We start from the raw sequence: 13,793 nt of genomic DNA, 5'->3' as shown, positions 1-13,793 counted from the left end.
CTGTATATATTTTTATTTTTATACGGAACGCGTTCTCTCCATAGATCTGCGCCTGCACTGAATTTGGTAAATGAGTCCAGTGTAAGAATTGGGTTTTTGCCGAGATCCCTCACCCCGGAGCCTACCTGCCCCTGGCGGTCAGCACCAGCACCAGCAGACGGCTCTAGTTTCCAGGCCCATTTTCCCATAGAACTGCGATCACGCTAGGGAAGCGGCTACAGTTTATTTACATATTTATTCAATAAGAAATGCAGGAGACGCTCAGCCACAGGCCTCACAACATCCTCCCAAGCCTTCCTTTATGTCAAATTCATTTCTGTGTCTCTGATAAATGAAAGTAAATGTTATTTATTGCTAAATATTATTGGTCTTTGGGATCACCCACAAATAACTGAAACCTCCAATGTTAAAATATCTGCAAGTTAGGGATTAAGAATCATTTCTCAGCAATCAACTTAACCTTTTTTAAAAAATTATAAAAATAAGCATGAATATTTTTCTTGGTGAAAGTTCAAACACGGAAAGAACAGACCTCCTTCCTCTGCATTTACTTCCCGAGCCAAGGGAAACCAGTTAGCTGTGCGGCTGGTAACCTCTCAGAAGTTTTCCTATGCTTTTGTTATTAATGTACCTTTATAAAAACAGCATTTGAGTTTGTTACATAAACGGGGGTTATAACATAAATATACTGTTGCTGGCTTTTTTCATTTAACTGATGCCTCAGGAATCTTTCCCTAATGTACGTACAGATCCAGGTCACTCTTTTTAAAGCTGCGTATTTCACAGTATGGGCATACTACCTGTACTGGTGCATTTTCAGTAAGATTTTACAGATGATCATTTCATTTTGGGGGTTCCAACAGGGCAGGACAGACAAGGCTGACACCTAGCTCCAACACTCATGCCCTGAGGGCAAGTTGTAGCCAAAGAAACAAAAAACCCAGCCTCGGGGCCTTTTGGTCGCCCCTCCCTCACCTTAACCACTCCAGGTCACTGAATCTACTGGGAGAGGTGTCATGTGCCAGATTCCCTCAAGTCCTATCTGTCTTCAAACATGGCCTGCCACCATCAAAGCTATACAGAAACACACCCTCCAGGGTAAAAACCAATCCTGAAAAATGTTTCCCAATCGTTCTGAGTGAGTGTGATGACACGGAGGCCCCTCTTTGAAGGAGACAGAAGTTAACTGGCTGGAAGTCCTCTCCCTGCCATTCCGTCTCTGGTGGCTTCTTCACAGCCTAAGGCTGTCGACACCACCCCAAATTCTTACCTTGCCCTGGGGGCAGGACTCGTGCACCCAGCTGACCGCTTGAGTCTCAGCCTGGCCTCCCAATGGCCTCGCGCGTCCATCTGGAGCATACAGAATCCGCTCTCCGGCCCTCCCATGCTGCCTGCTGCTCAGGCTGGGGACCTCGCAGTCACCCCCTCCCTCGCACCCCACATCCGGTCTCCTGGGACATCCTACACATCCACTTTTAACACACAGCCAGATCCCATCAATTCCCGCTGAGTCCAGTGCTGACACCCATCCAGCTGTGGCTGTCCCATCCACTCGGCACACAGGCCGGCTCCTCAGCCCTCTACCCACTGCTCTGATGGTGCCTGAGGCCGACATGCCCAGCAGGACCCCCCACCTCTGACCTCCTCCTTTCATCCGCCTCTAGTCTCCAGATGACCAGGCACGTTGGGGTCTCTGCTGGTCCCCATCTCTCTTCCTGGAACGTTTTCCCCAAATATCCACACCATCCTGACCATCTAGAGTAACAAGCCCGTGGCTCCTTTCCCATCCAGCTGTCTTCATGGTGAGCGTCACCAGCACAGTTTATTACGCAGCTGTTTCTTGTCTTCTCGGCTGGCTGGCCTCTCAACCAGGATGCAAGCCTCAAGGGTCTTTGTTCTGTTCACTGCCACACCCCCAGCACCTCTACAAGGAGTGCGTGAGTCTCTAAAGGAGCAGCTTCCTTGTTTCAAGGCTTTACTTCACATTAACTGGTCTCCTTTCTCCCTTGATTCCTTCCTTTAAGGTGTCTCCACTCCACATTCACGGTCACGGCAGCCCCCAGATGCATTTTCTGCCCCTCCACCCCGTTCCTCATCACTTGCCGCGTCCTCACGGAGGGACTGCCTTTGTTCAACACCCTCCACTGGCTTCTCTAGTCACCCTAACTCACCGTTTCTGCAGGCACAGCCACGCAGTAAACACCGCACACGGGCCGCCTGTGAGACGGGGCTCTGGAAGCTTCTACCTGAGAACTGAATTCTCCCCTTCGGTTTCTCCTTTTTAAATAAATTTTTTAAAAAATCAATATAACACCATCATAGAGTTTGAAAAATAAGAACCAAAAAAACTGCCCCAAGTCCTCCTTCACCATAGCACAATTTCTATCATTTTTGTATTTTTCTCTGTATGTAACCTTGCAGATGAAATCGGTGTATTGTACAGTTTTCTGTTTTGCTTTTTCACTTAGAAGATCTTTTTCATGTTGTGACGCAGGGTTCCTAACTACACTTACTGGCTGCAGAATAGTCTGCGACCAGCCGGACCATAATTTAATTAACCATTCCCCTACAGTCATCATTTCTGGTTTTCTCTGACTATGGACAACAAAGCTGAGTACCCCTTCATACATTCAGCCTTCTCCTTCCTTTGGATTACGTTACTGGGGTGCATCCCAGATGTGAGCCCAGGCAGGGCTAGAGGGCAGGAGCATCTGGATGGCTCCCCGCGCCCGCACACACGCCAGCTGCGCTCCCAGAGGCCGCCAGCCACAGGGGACTGGGGTTCAGGACTCACCCTCTTCACGGCGCCTTCCCCGACGCGTCTCAGCTGCCGGACCTCGGTCCTCAGCTGCTCACAGCTCAGCCACGGGGAGCAGCTGCTCATCTGCCCCACCCGGAAGTGGCCATGGGGACAGCGCCCGGGGTCCTCGGTACGGCGGGGGGAGATGAAGAGCCGGTCAAGGCAGAGGTAGAGGAGGGCATTCATGAGGGCCATGGCCAGCAGCAGCCCCAGGCCCGGGGGCATGTCCCTGTGCGGGGGGCCCTTCCTGCCTTCCTGGGCTCTGGTCTCCATGGCGCTGTCCTCTGCCATCCCTACAACCGAGGGGAAACAAGAAGTGGTCACGGCCCGTCTCATTTCACGAAGGACACGCGGGGACCCCGGGCCTCAGGATCACCGCAGCACCGAGGAGGCTGAATGCCGGCACCAAACGCCGCATCGACCGATGCCAGCTCCGCCCGGAATGTTTGCTCTTCACTTCAGCCCTGAGGGGAGGGGGCCTGGTGTCTGTCTAGCTCCCCACAGCAGTCTGCGCTGGGCGGATACTCAACCAAGAGGGAGGGAGACGGGAGCACGCTGTGGCTTTGTCAGCCCGGCGGGGCGGGGCGGGGGCGGCGGGGGGCCAGCCAGGGTCAGGGGGCGGCAGTGATGCTGAGGGGCTGGGGTGTTCCCTGGAAGGAACTCAAGAGCTCCCTGATGTTTATAAGAAGAAGTGTGAAAGCTGCCCCCGTGGTGGGAGAGCCTGGGAGGGAGGCCCCGCCAGGGTCCGGGACTGCCGAGCCCACCAGCCAAACTGACAGGACGGTGTCAGCCGGGGGGGGGGGGGGGGGGGGGGGGGGATGGACGGGACGGACTCAGGTGACTCTCGCACCCAGCAGCCACGACGAGGCAGGGCGCTCGCCCACAAATGGATGGGCTGGGCTCCAGCCCTGGAGCAGGTGTGCGCCCGTGGCAGAGGCAGACATGACTACTTGGAAGGTGGGGGTGGCAGCCAGGGGGGTGGGGAGAGGACCCGGACACTGGGAGCTGGACCCTCAGGGTGCCTGAGGCAGATGGCGTTTTCAAACACAGAGAAGTGTCACTACTCTGACAAGGGCTGTGGCCGCACCGGCACACGCCAGCTTCACCTCAGCACTGGGACACGCGGGACACCAGTAACAGAATGGATCCTGTGCCTCTGGGGTCAGAGACAGTCATGACATGAAGCCTTACCTTCCAGGAGGCCTTCCTTCTCCCAGCTCAGGTCTCCCTCCAGCCTCCTGGGCCGTCAGGCTTCTGGCTGGCCCCGTGCACCCAACTGAAAGTTACCTGCCTCCAAGCACCAAAAAGGAGGCTTGTTAAATAGAAGCTGCAACTCTGCCCGCAGACAAAAGGCAACAGTCCAGGTGGTCCGCCCTCCCCAGGGGCCTCCTGGCTGGGTGTCCCTCAGGCTCCTGATCCCCAGGATGGAGCAGGAAGTCCTCCCGCAGCCCCGTCAGCTGGTCCACGCCCCTCACCAGCCTCTCTGGTCCCCGCCTGCTCCCTCCATCAGTACCTTCTGGCCCCCGTTCATTCCACACGTCTACAAGCCAGCCCTGCTCTGGGCACTACAGAGGGGCAAGCAACCCTCTTCTTTGAATGATGACTGCTTTCTCCTGAGAAACTGTTCCCTAAAATCACAGACCACCAGAAGCTCCCGGCGCGAGGACCTGTCAGGAAGAAGGGCGCCCCCGCTGTGGCCTGGAGCAGCGGAGTCGCTCTGACCCGGAGCAGAGCTGCGGGCAAGTGGTCTCAGGAGAGGGCACTGCATGTCTACGTGGGTCCACGTGACCGGCCAGGCCGGAGCTTGACCTCTTTGCAGGCAGTCCTGCTTGGCCTTGAGCCATCAAAACACGGCTTTGTTTAAATTCTGCCTAAACTCCACTGTCACCCCAGTTCTGTGCTAACTCTCTCTCCCTCTGGTTGAGAGGCCAAGTTCCCGCTGGCAGTCCTGCTCACTGCGATGGGTGAACGCACCCGATAGGTGTGAATGGGGGCCTCAGCCCCCATCTCCTCCACCTGCATCACCTCCCCCACCCTCCCTCTCCGCTGCTGATCCATCCTGGTTCCTAGTTCCCTGAAGAAACACTGCCATGGCCCCCAGCACGGCTCACAGCCCCCTGCCCCTCCGCCATGCCTCCCGCCAGCTCCCGGCTCTGCCCCAGCAGGGCCCTCCTCTCCGGAATCCTGACCCGGCGCCCTAATGTCTCCCATCCTTTAAAGCACCCCCTCCTTGCCCCACCTTCCCCTCCAGCTGCTGCTTTTCGGCAAACTCCTCATAAGGGTGTCTACACTCGCTAGTTCCACCTCTCTCTTGAACTCACTTCTCTCAAACCCATGCCGACCGCAGCAAGGTGACCCCCACGCCCTAACAAACAGCCAACACGCAGTCCTGGTCCTGGCCTCTCAGCACATCTGCCTGGCTGATCACTCCCCCTCCTCACAACACTCTCATTGGTTCCCAGGAAACCGCAGGCTGGGACCTGGCCCTCTCCCCTCACACCCCGGGGTCTCATTCAAACGCCCCACCCTCTGATGGCTCCAGATGCGCGTGAAGCCCCAGTCCCAGCCTCTCAGGACCCCACACCTGCTTCCCTGACACCTCTCCCTGGAGGCTGATGGGCAACTCAAAAAGAACATTTCTCCTCATGAGGAAAAGACAAATAACTCAATTTAAAACTGGGCAAAGGACTCGAATAGACATTTCTCCAAAGAAGACATACGGATGGCAAATGGGCCCATGAACAGTCATCCAGGAAGTGCACATCAAGCCCCGAGACCCCAGCGCACACCCACCAGGACGGCTACAATCCAAGTGTCCACAGGGACCCCTCCCACACGGCTGGTGGCAGTCACAATGGTGAGGCCGCTGCACAAAACGGCTGGAGGTGCTCCCAAGGTTAAACAGAGCTACCAGCAAACCTACTGCTCAGTATCTAGAGAACTGAAAACGCACATTCACGCAGACACTTGTATGTCAATGTTTACAGCAGCATCTTTCTTAAAAGCTGAATAATGGAAGCGACTGAGATGTCCATCAACCGATGCAGGATAAACAGAACGGTCTGTCTGTGCAGCGGCACATTATTCGGCCATTAAAAGGAATAAAGCCCCAATACATGATGCAACGTGCGCGAACTTGGAAACATTATGCCAAGTGAAATGGGCCAAGAGAAACAGCATGTGATTCCGTTTACATGAGGCTGCAGGTGGAGGGTCAGCAGTGACACTGCTTCTGCTGAGCAGGACATTTACAAATGGAATAGACTCTTCCATGAGTCAGTGTCCGTTTCCTAATAAACAAGAGAACACACTGCTTTGATTGTCCACGCTGTCCCGACAAGCTGCTCAGGAAACCTGCTTTCCTCAACAGCTCTGACCTCGCTCTGCTCCCTCCCTCCTCAGACGATGCCTTCTGCTCACGCGCGGACACCCAAGCGATGTCCCCGAGGGTTCTCTGCTCACCTTTCTCATGGAGACTGCAGGCCTACATCTTTATCTCCAGCCCACTCCCTTCTTGCCATCTCCCAGGACTTTCCACGGGTCACGGTGACGACTTTTAGCCACTCAGGCCTCACGGTCTCCTGAGCTTCTCCCCCAGACACCTGAATTCTTAGAAGGTGACCTTAGAGAAACAGATGAGATGCCTGCCACCTCTCTTCCAGAGCATTTTAAAGTCACCAAGAGTGTCACAACTTAGGGTCTTGGGTCAGGACCAGCCAACTGTTTTTCCGTTTTAAAGGGCCAGGCAGTACATGGTGAGGTTTAGGGGCCAGACACAGGGACTCGAGTGACCACACCACGGGGACAGGTGGGACGTGGAACTGCGGTGCTGAGCGACGAGGTAACTGTTGGGGTCCTCCCTCCTGTGGTCAGAGCGCGGGAGCAGTCAGACCACCCACACAGTCGAGAGTGGCTGTGCTCTGACAGAACTCTGCTCACCGCCTGCTGGGACGTGCATTTCATAGTTTTCACGTGTCCCAGAAGACTGTCCTTTTGATCCTTCACCCAACAGTTAAAAGGTGGGAAAGCACCCTTCGCTCATAGGCTACGTGAGCGATGGGTGGCGGGCAGCAGCGGGCCAGGCCTGATTTAGGTGACCGTATCCCTCCGGGTGTCACCTTCATTCACGCCTTCCACCCCCACTCCGTCCCAAGCCTTTCTGCGTTGTCGTCATCCAACGCACACAGCTCTGCAAGCCACGAGGACACGCTGATGGTTTCAAGCCCTTTCTCCTGCACTTCACTCCACTGGCCCCTCGAGGCCTGAGGGCGTCTATAATTCAGTCTTCTCTCCCTCTTGTCGCCAGCACCACCCACCCCACCCCCCAGAACACCCACTCTGTGACAAGCACACAACCAGGGGACTTCATTCCTCCCTCCCCTAACCCCTTGACCAAACGATCTCCACCTACAGTCAGTTCTCCCACTAGATCCCTCAGATCTGCTCACTGCCCTCCTTCCTCACTACCAGCCATGGTCTGTGTCTCTCTTTTTTTTTAATTGAAGTGTAGTCAGTGTGTCAATTTCTGGTGTGCAGCACAATGTCCCAGTCATGCACACACAGACATATATTTCCTTTTCATATTCTTCATTAAAGGTTATTACAAGATACTGACTAGAACTCCCTGTGGTCTGTGTCTCTTACCGGGGCTCCCGCAACACTTTCCTACGTAGGCTCCCAATTCTTCTCCTTTCTGATCCATTTTCCACAGCAGTAGGATCTTTTCTCTTTCCTGAAATCGTTTTCAAGCAGAGAGAAAGTTAAACAGAAGATCATGAGCAGCCACCTCGCTCTGTCATGTGACAACTGCATTCCTATTTTTTAAAGAAATAAGACAGTACATGCACTGGTTGAAGCCCCTGGGGCCCCCTCGCGGGCCTATTCTGCTCCCTCCCAAGAAGTCACCAGCATCCTTGAGTCGCCATGTCAGCGGTTCTCAAACTGTGGTCCTGCACCTGCAGCAGCACCACCTGGGAACTTCTGAGAAACGCAAGTTCTTGAGGCCCTGGCCCCAGACCGACTGAATCGGAAACCCAAAGGGGAGCCCAGAAATCCGGGGGGTTTTATCTTACCAGAGGTACTGGCGACTCAGCCCAGGACATCCTGCATGCTAAGCACATGCACTACCACTGAGCTATCCCCTCCCCTAAGAAATCTGTGTTTTGACAAGTTCTCCAGGTGACTCGGGTGCCTGCTAGTTTGAGAACCATGCATGCTTTTTATTTTTACCTCTTGAGTATGCGCCCATAAATAATGACACAGAATTACTTATATGTTTCCAAGCTTTGTACAAACAGTATTGTACCGCTTGTCCCTCAGTAACCGCAGGGGACTGGTTCCAGGACCCCCGTGAACATGGGCAAATACTCCAGTGCCTTACATAAAACGTATGGTGTAATACAATCCTTCTACAGCTTCCTTTTTTGAAAGCTCCGCATTATGCTTCTGAGGTTTTGTCCAAGCAGATAATGAAACACTGGTTCGCTATTTTGTGGACAGACTCTGCCACAGCTAGTGAAACAGGTTTTTGCCCACACGTCCTGTGCACATGTGGAAGAATTTCTCCCTGGTATATACGGGGTCTTTCTAAAGCACAAATCTGATCACTCCTTGCTTTTAAAACATTTGATAGCCCCCTCTCTGCGCTCAGGATGAAGTCTAAACTCTGATACCCCGCCTCTACCCACCCCAAGGTCCAGCTTCTGTGCCCCTGTCCAGACCCATCCCTAAACCCCACCCTCCAGCCCATGGGCTTTCCTTAGTCCCAGGAGGGCCCTTTCTGGGATGCCCAGCTTCAGCACCTTGCTCCTTCTTCCTCGACTGTGAGGTCCTAGGGGACCACTTGCCTGGCGTGGGTACCCGTGTATCCTCCATGGCTGCCGTGCAGCAGGGGCTCAGGAGAACCGCACTGATCAGCTGATCACCCACAGCCTCCTGCCTTCATGGCTTCTTCCTCCCTCCTGCGCTCCCACCCGGTCTGCTCTCCACCTCTTCGGGGCGCCTGTCCCTCAGCCACCACTCCCTCCAATCTGAGTTCACCAGCCCAAACCCACCATTAATCCTCTTCACCCGCAGACCCTCCTTGCCCCTGACCTTCCACTGATCCTGCCGGGCACTGCTGACGGGATAGACTCAGATCTTACAAGGCCTGATGTTTCCATTTTTTTTTCCTTCTTTGACATATTTCTTGTCAACTCTACAGCTATTTGCCTCAATATCCTTTCATTTCTCCCTAGAAGATTCAGAAATTCTCTCTCAGAAAAATCCTCATCCAGAAATTCACCTAACTTTTACAGTGGTCTACTGCATACTAATTCTGTAAGGTAGAGATAAGTGTTATTATTCCCATTTTACAGATAAGAAAACTGAGTTAGAGTGAATGAATTATCCATGGTGACTATCCTGTACATGGAGGAGCCAAGTTTTCTGGCCTCAAATCCACATTCTTCCTCTAAATCCTGCAACCCTCTAGGACTAAATTGAATATACAGTCTGGTCACTGCAGGGATGGGGGGGCTGATACGAAGACTGCCCATTTCTTAAAGGAGTCGTTCACCCACCCCAACACCTGATGGGCTTTCTTCTTTGTTTGGGTTTTTTGGGGGGGGGAACCAATTTATTTATTTAATTGAGGTACTGGGGATTGAACCCGAGGCTCATGCATGCTAAGCATGGGCTCTACACTGAGCTATACCCGCCCCACTGGGCTTTTTTTCTTTTAAAGTTATATTTCAGGAGTAGGTTGCCCAGAGCTAGGGATAAGACTGCATGGCTGAAGGAATTTTCTTGCCCAGAAATAAGCAAAATGACACTGTAAACTGCTGGTTCTGCAAGTTAAGAAATGATTGTGCGGCCAGGTGGGTAGCAAGAAATTTAAGCACTGTTGAGACACAAAGCATTTCTGATACTGGTAAGAAAAAACGGAAAACAATGGAACCACTGCTACTCACTCACAGCTTAATTTAGAAAGAAAAAAAAAAAGGAATGAAACAAAATTAGTTTTCACCAACTACAGATTATTTTATATAACCAGAGGAAAAATAATGGATTACTGTTCCCCAATACAGTTTAGGTTGGAATCCCATTTTGCCAACAAAGCACTGTATATTAAAATACGATTTTAAATATTCCCGGAAGCTTGCTTAACCTTACAGGTTTTATAGTAAAGGTCAAGGATGGGGAAGACAAGACCACCCAAGAAAACGGCTAAGTCCTGCTTTTTAAGAAAGGGCAGCAGACGATTCCACCCGACAGCCTGCACCCTGGAGGGCGGGGGCAGTGCTGCACCCGCGACCTCCGGGAAGCAGGGGCTGACAGCCGGACCGGCTGAGTGTCCGGTCTGCTAACGTGCAGCTCGGGCGTCCGAGGCCGGGCAGGGCCCGCAGGAGGCCCAAGGGCCCCCACGGGCGCCCGCAGCCCCTCGCCCTCCCCGCCGCCCCTCCCCAGGCTGGCTCCCCCTACCTGCCGCCCCCTCCTCAGGCCCGCCCCTACCTGCTGCCCCCTCCCCAAGCCGGCCCGCCCTACCTGCCGCCCCCTCCACCGGCCGCCCAGTCCCTACCTGCCGCGCCTCCCCGGGCCGGCCAGCCCGGCGTCCCTACCTGCGGTCCCCTCCCCCGGCCCAGCACTCGGCCTCCGGCGCCTGCGCGGCCGGAAGCGGGTGCCGCAGGACGAGCCCGAGGCTGCCCCCTGGTGTCCGCCTTCCGCCGCGCAGCCGGAGGCCCGACGGCGGAACGCAAAGCCGCGAGTCGGAGCGCACCCGGAACCAGCCGGGGAGGACCGGCCGGGCTCCTCTTCGGCTGCTTCTCTCAAAGCGCGTGAAGACAGTGACGTGTTGGTCCGCTGGGGTGCGGGGTGCGGGTGCGGGTGCGGCGTGGAGCTGTGAGAGCTAGGCCCTCAGATAGCTCCCCGGTCAGCGCTAAAGCCGCGGTCTCCAAAGGGCGGTCCTCAGGCCAGATGCTGATGCTTCCCGTCTCCAGGGACCTTGTTGAGAAGCGCAGATGCTGGGCTCCGGCCCGGGCCTGGGGGGTCCGCGATCTGTGTTTAGCCGGCCCTCCGGTGGTGCCGCTGCCGCTGCGGGCCAGCCGAGAACCGCCGTGGGAGGGAAACGCGGGGCTCGTCCAGAGCGGGGGCGGCGGGTCCCGAAGGAGGGGAGCGGGGCCGCCCGGGACCGGGAAGGACGCAGAAAGGGCCCACCCGGCACGTTCTCCGAGACAGACTAACAGAATGAGCTGCATTTACCAGTCTTCAAAGTAGTGCTGCTCAGTTCTTCTGCAGAAAGCAAGGAGGTGGTTGTAGTTTATCACCTTCCCAGAAAGTTCATCACTGGTCAGTTGTGTGGTAAGAATGGTGTACAGATGGACCAGATACCAGTGCATCTAGTTCAGTAGGCTGCTTATTGAACAAGTAGGGTTGTGGTCCTAGTCTTTTGAGAGACTTGACAGCGCTGGTCGACATCTTCTAAAACTTAGTCCGGAGTCTTGTTACCCACTCTGACAGCGTTCATCTTACTTTGACCTCCCACTCTTTCTGATGGGCGGGAGAGATGATGCAGAGGCCAAGGGGAAGGCGCTGCATACCTAGCATGAGTGGTCTCCCCTGCTATGGCTTCATCACACCACTGAAGCACTCGTTTCTGCTTTTTTCGACTTTATCTAGCCCATCCCTATGAGAATGGCCCTTGGCTTAAACAAATGGAGTATCGAACCAAGTTCTGATACTACTTGATTTCCTACATGTGTTACCAAGTCCGGGCTGCTACTGCTCACTGCTGGACAAGCCAGTAAATCAGGAGATGAGGTGTTGGGGCAAGGAATAGCAGCTTTATTCAGAAACCCAGCAGACCAAGAAGATGGTGGACTAGTGTCCCAAAGAACCATCTTACCTGAGTTAGAATTCATGCTTCTTTACTAAAAGGGGAGGGGTTGTGGTTGGTTGGTGCAAACTTCTTGGTGTTGGTATCCTTTGTTCTTGTAACTGTCCATGGAGGTCAGGGATCAGGTCACGACATTCCTGTGAACCTCCAACAAGACAAATGTTATTCTATGTTCTGTAACTTTTTCTCTCAATGTACCTTTAAAGATCAGAGCCTTGAGAATGGGCTATCCTGTGTATTTCAGGTTATAGGCAACATTCTTAACTTGTAGCAAAAGCAGTGGAATACAAAGGATAAAGTAAAAGAAACAGATCCAATATGGAGTCAGACTTATTCTTCCCTATTACACATGAACAAAAGGTACTTTATCTGATGGAGACATATATTCTATATTTGTCCTGCAAACCAACTTTATAGGCAGATTACACATTTGCAAAAAAGGCCTGTACAGCAAAAAGAAGGTGCATTGTCAGAAAGCAAATCTACTCCCCTCTTCAGTGTCTGATAGAGTGTGGCATAGTCAGGCCAAGGTTCTGTGGTCTGGAAGACAAAGTGCTTCTGCCACTAGAGACAGGTGGGCTGGGCAGCTGGGCACCCCCAGTTCCTCCTGCCTGTGGCCCTTAGCATCCTGCACAAACCCCGGCAGCTCCTGGCACCTAACAGGCCTGGCTGCCCCAGCTGAGGCTCGGACTCCAGCCCAGCCCTGCAGTGGGATTGGCAGCAGTCATGAAGACCCCAAGGTTTCTGCCTAGTTATAACATATTTTTAAGAAACAAATTTGTTTCAACTTGACTGGTAAATTAGGAAATCATTTGAGCATAACACATTTGTTTACATGAGACTTCATCCTGGAAAAACACTAGGTGAATGCAGAAAAAATGCACCCAGCTGAGCTGGACTGCATAAGAATGAACAAAACACACATGCACACACCTCCACTTCTCCCAGTGTCGTCAGCTGGTGTGTTATGAGACACCCACCCACATCTGGTGTGACAAATTCCCAAACGATTTCAGATTAACCATCCATCACTTAACGATAATTCACAAGCTGCAAACCTTCCAATGCCGGCACCCAGAAGCAAGCTTCAGGTCCTTTTTAAAAAAAAAAAACTAAGTTTTTGAGTGTTATGTCTCTAACCCCATCTTTACCATAAGCCCCCCTCCCCAGTTTTTATTTGTCGATTTTGCATAGCATGACGATAGAGGAACACATGCGTCATGTTTTAGCAGAACTGACAGTATGAGGGTTTCAGGTGGAAGAACAGTAGCATTATTCCTTCTGGATATACTTTCCCTTTTGTCTGAAGAGATTTCTTTCATCAGTTCTTTTAGCTCAGGTCTGCTGGCTGCAAATTCTCTTTTGTTTTCCTTCAGCTGAGAATGTCTTTATTTCATTTTCATCCTGAAGGATATTTTTCGCTGGATATAGAATTCTGGGTTTACATTCTTTTCTTTCAGCGCTGGAAAAACACGGTGCCACTTCCTGTCATTAGGTGTTTGTTCAACTATATGTTACATGTCACTTCCCTCTGGCTGCTAGCGGAATATTTCGTTTTTCTTTAGCTTTCAGTAATTTGATTTTGATGTGTCTGGGCGCTGGATATCTTTGGATTTATCCTATTTGCTCAGCTTCCTCAATCTGTAGACTTGTGTTTTTCACCAAAGCTGGGATGTTTTCAGCCATTATTTCTTAAATATTTTTTGCAGCACTTTCTCTCCTGTGGGACTCTGATAACAAGATTGTTCGATCTCTTGTTCTTGCCTGCCTTTAGTTTTCTTATTTTCCTTCTGTTTTCTCTCTGTTGGTCAGATTAGATCATTTCTATTAATCTGTCTTCAAACTCACTGACATTTTTATGTTATCTCCATTCTGCTATGGGACCTATCCCATGAGTCTTTTATTTCGGTTATTATATTTTTCAGTTCTAGAATATTTATTAGGTTTTTTTGTTTTATTTTGCTATTCATTCACAGATACTTTCTATTTTAACTTTTGTATTGGTGATACACTTTAAATCATTTAAAAATCAAAATGGAGTAACTATAACTATTGGTTCATGGAAATACAAAATACCAAAACTTCTGAGATGCAACTATTGCAGTTTTTAAAGGGAAAATG

The 13,793-nt window shown here is 52.2% G+C and overlaps 2 protein-coding genes and 1 pseudogene across 10 annotated transcripts in view; 1 reads left to right on the top strand and 2 right to left on the bottom strand.

Moving 5' to 3' along the window:
* LOC105094298 (heparan-alpha-glucosaminide N-acetyltransferase) overlaps window positions 1-10,451 on the bottom strand; it is a 53,151-nt gene extending 42,700 nt beyond the window's left edge. Inside the window, exons 1-4 of one of the 9 annotated variants that reach the window (XM_064477389.1) lie at window positions 10,359-10,436; window positions 7,445-7,532; window positions 3,992-4,087; window positions 2,795-3,093 (exon numbers count right to left, since the gene is read on the bottom strand). In XM_064477389.1, the coding sequence (XP_064333459.1) occupies window positions 2,795-3,091 (297 nt within the window). In that variant the 5' untranslated portion in view covers window positions 3,092-3,093; window positions 3,992-4,087; window positions 7,445-7,532; window positions 10,359-10,436. Of the gene's footprint in view, window positions 1-2,794; window positions 3,094-3,991; window positions 4,092-6,262; window positions 6,284-7,444; window positions 7,533-8,180; window positions 9,172-10,358 lie in introns of those variants that run through there. The other 8 variants (XM_064477390.1, XM_064477391.1, XM_064477387.1 and 5 more) reach the window with 8 other exon arrangements.
* On the top strand, window positions 8,156-10,682 carry LOC135318827 (basic proline-rich protein-like). The gene is made up of 2 exons (XM_064477356.1): window positions 8,156-8,187; window positions 10,154-10,682. The coding sequence occupies exons 1-2, from the start codon at window positions 8,156-8,158 to the stop codon at window positions 10,680-10,682; spliced, it is 561 nt and encodes a 186-aa protein (XP_064333426.1).
* A 41-nt stretch (window positions 10,683-10,723) lies between these two features.
* LOC116149242 (metaxin-2-like) lies at window positions 10,724-11,697 on the bottom strand (annotated as a pseudogene).
* Between the last annotated feature and the right edge of the window lie 2,096 nt (window positions 11,698-13,793).

This window comes from Camelus dromedarius, chromosome 22 (assembly GCF_036321535.1).
Source record: "Camelus dromedarius isolate mCamDro1 chromosome 22, mCamDro1.pat, whole genome shotgun sequence".
Lineage (NCBI taxonomy): Eukaryota > Metazoa > Chordata > Mammalia > Artiodactyla > Camelidae > Camelus > Camelus dromedarius.
The sequence above is the reverse complement of the archived record's forward strand: the minus strand, read 5'-3'. Positions and strand labels throughout refer to the sequence as shown.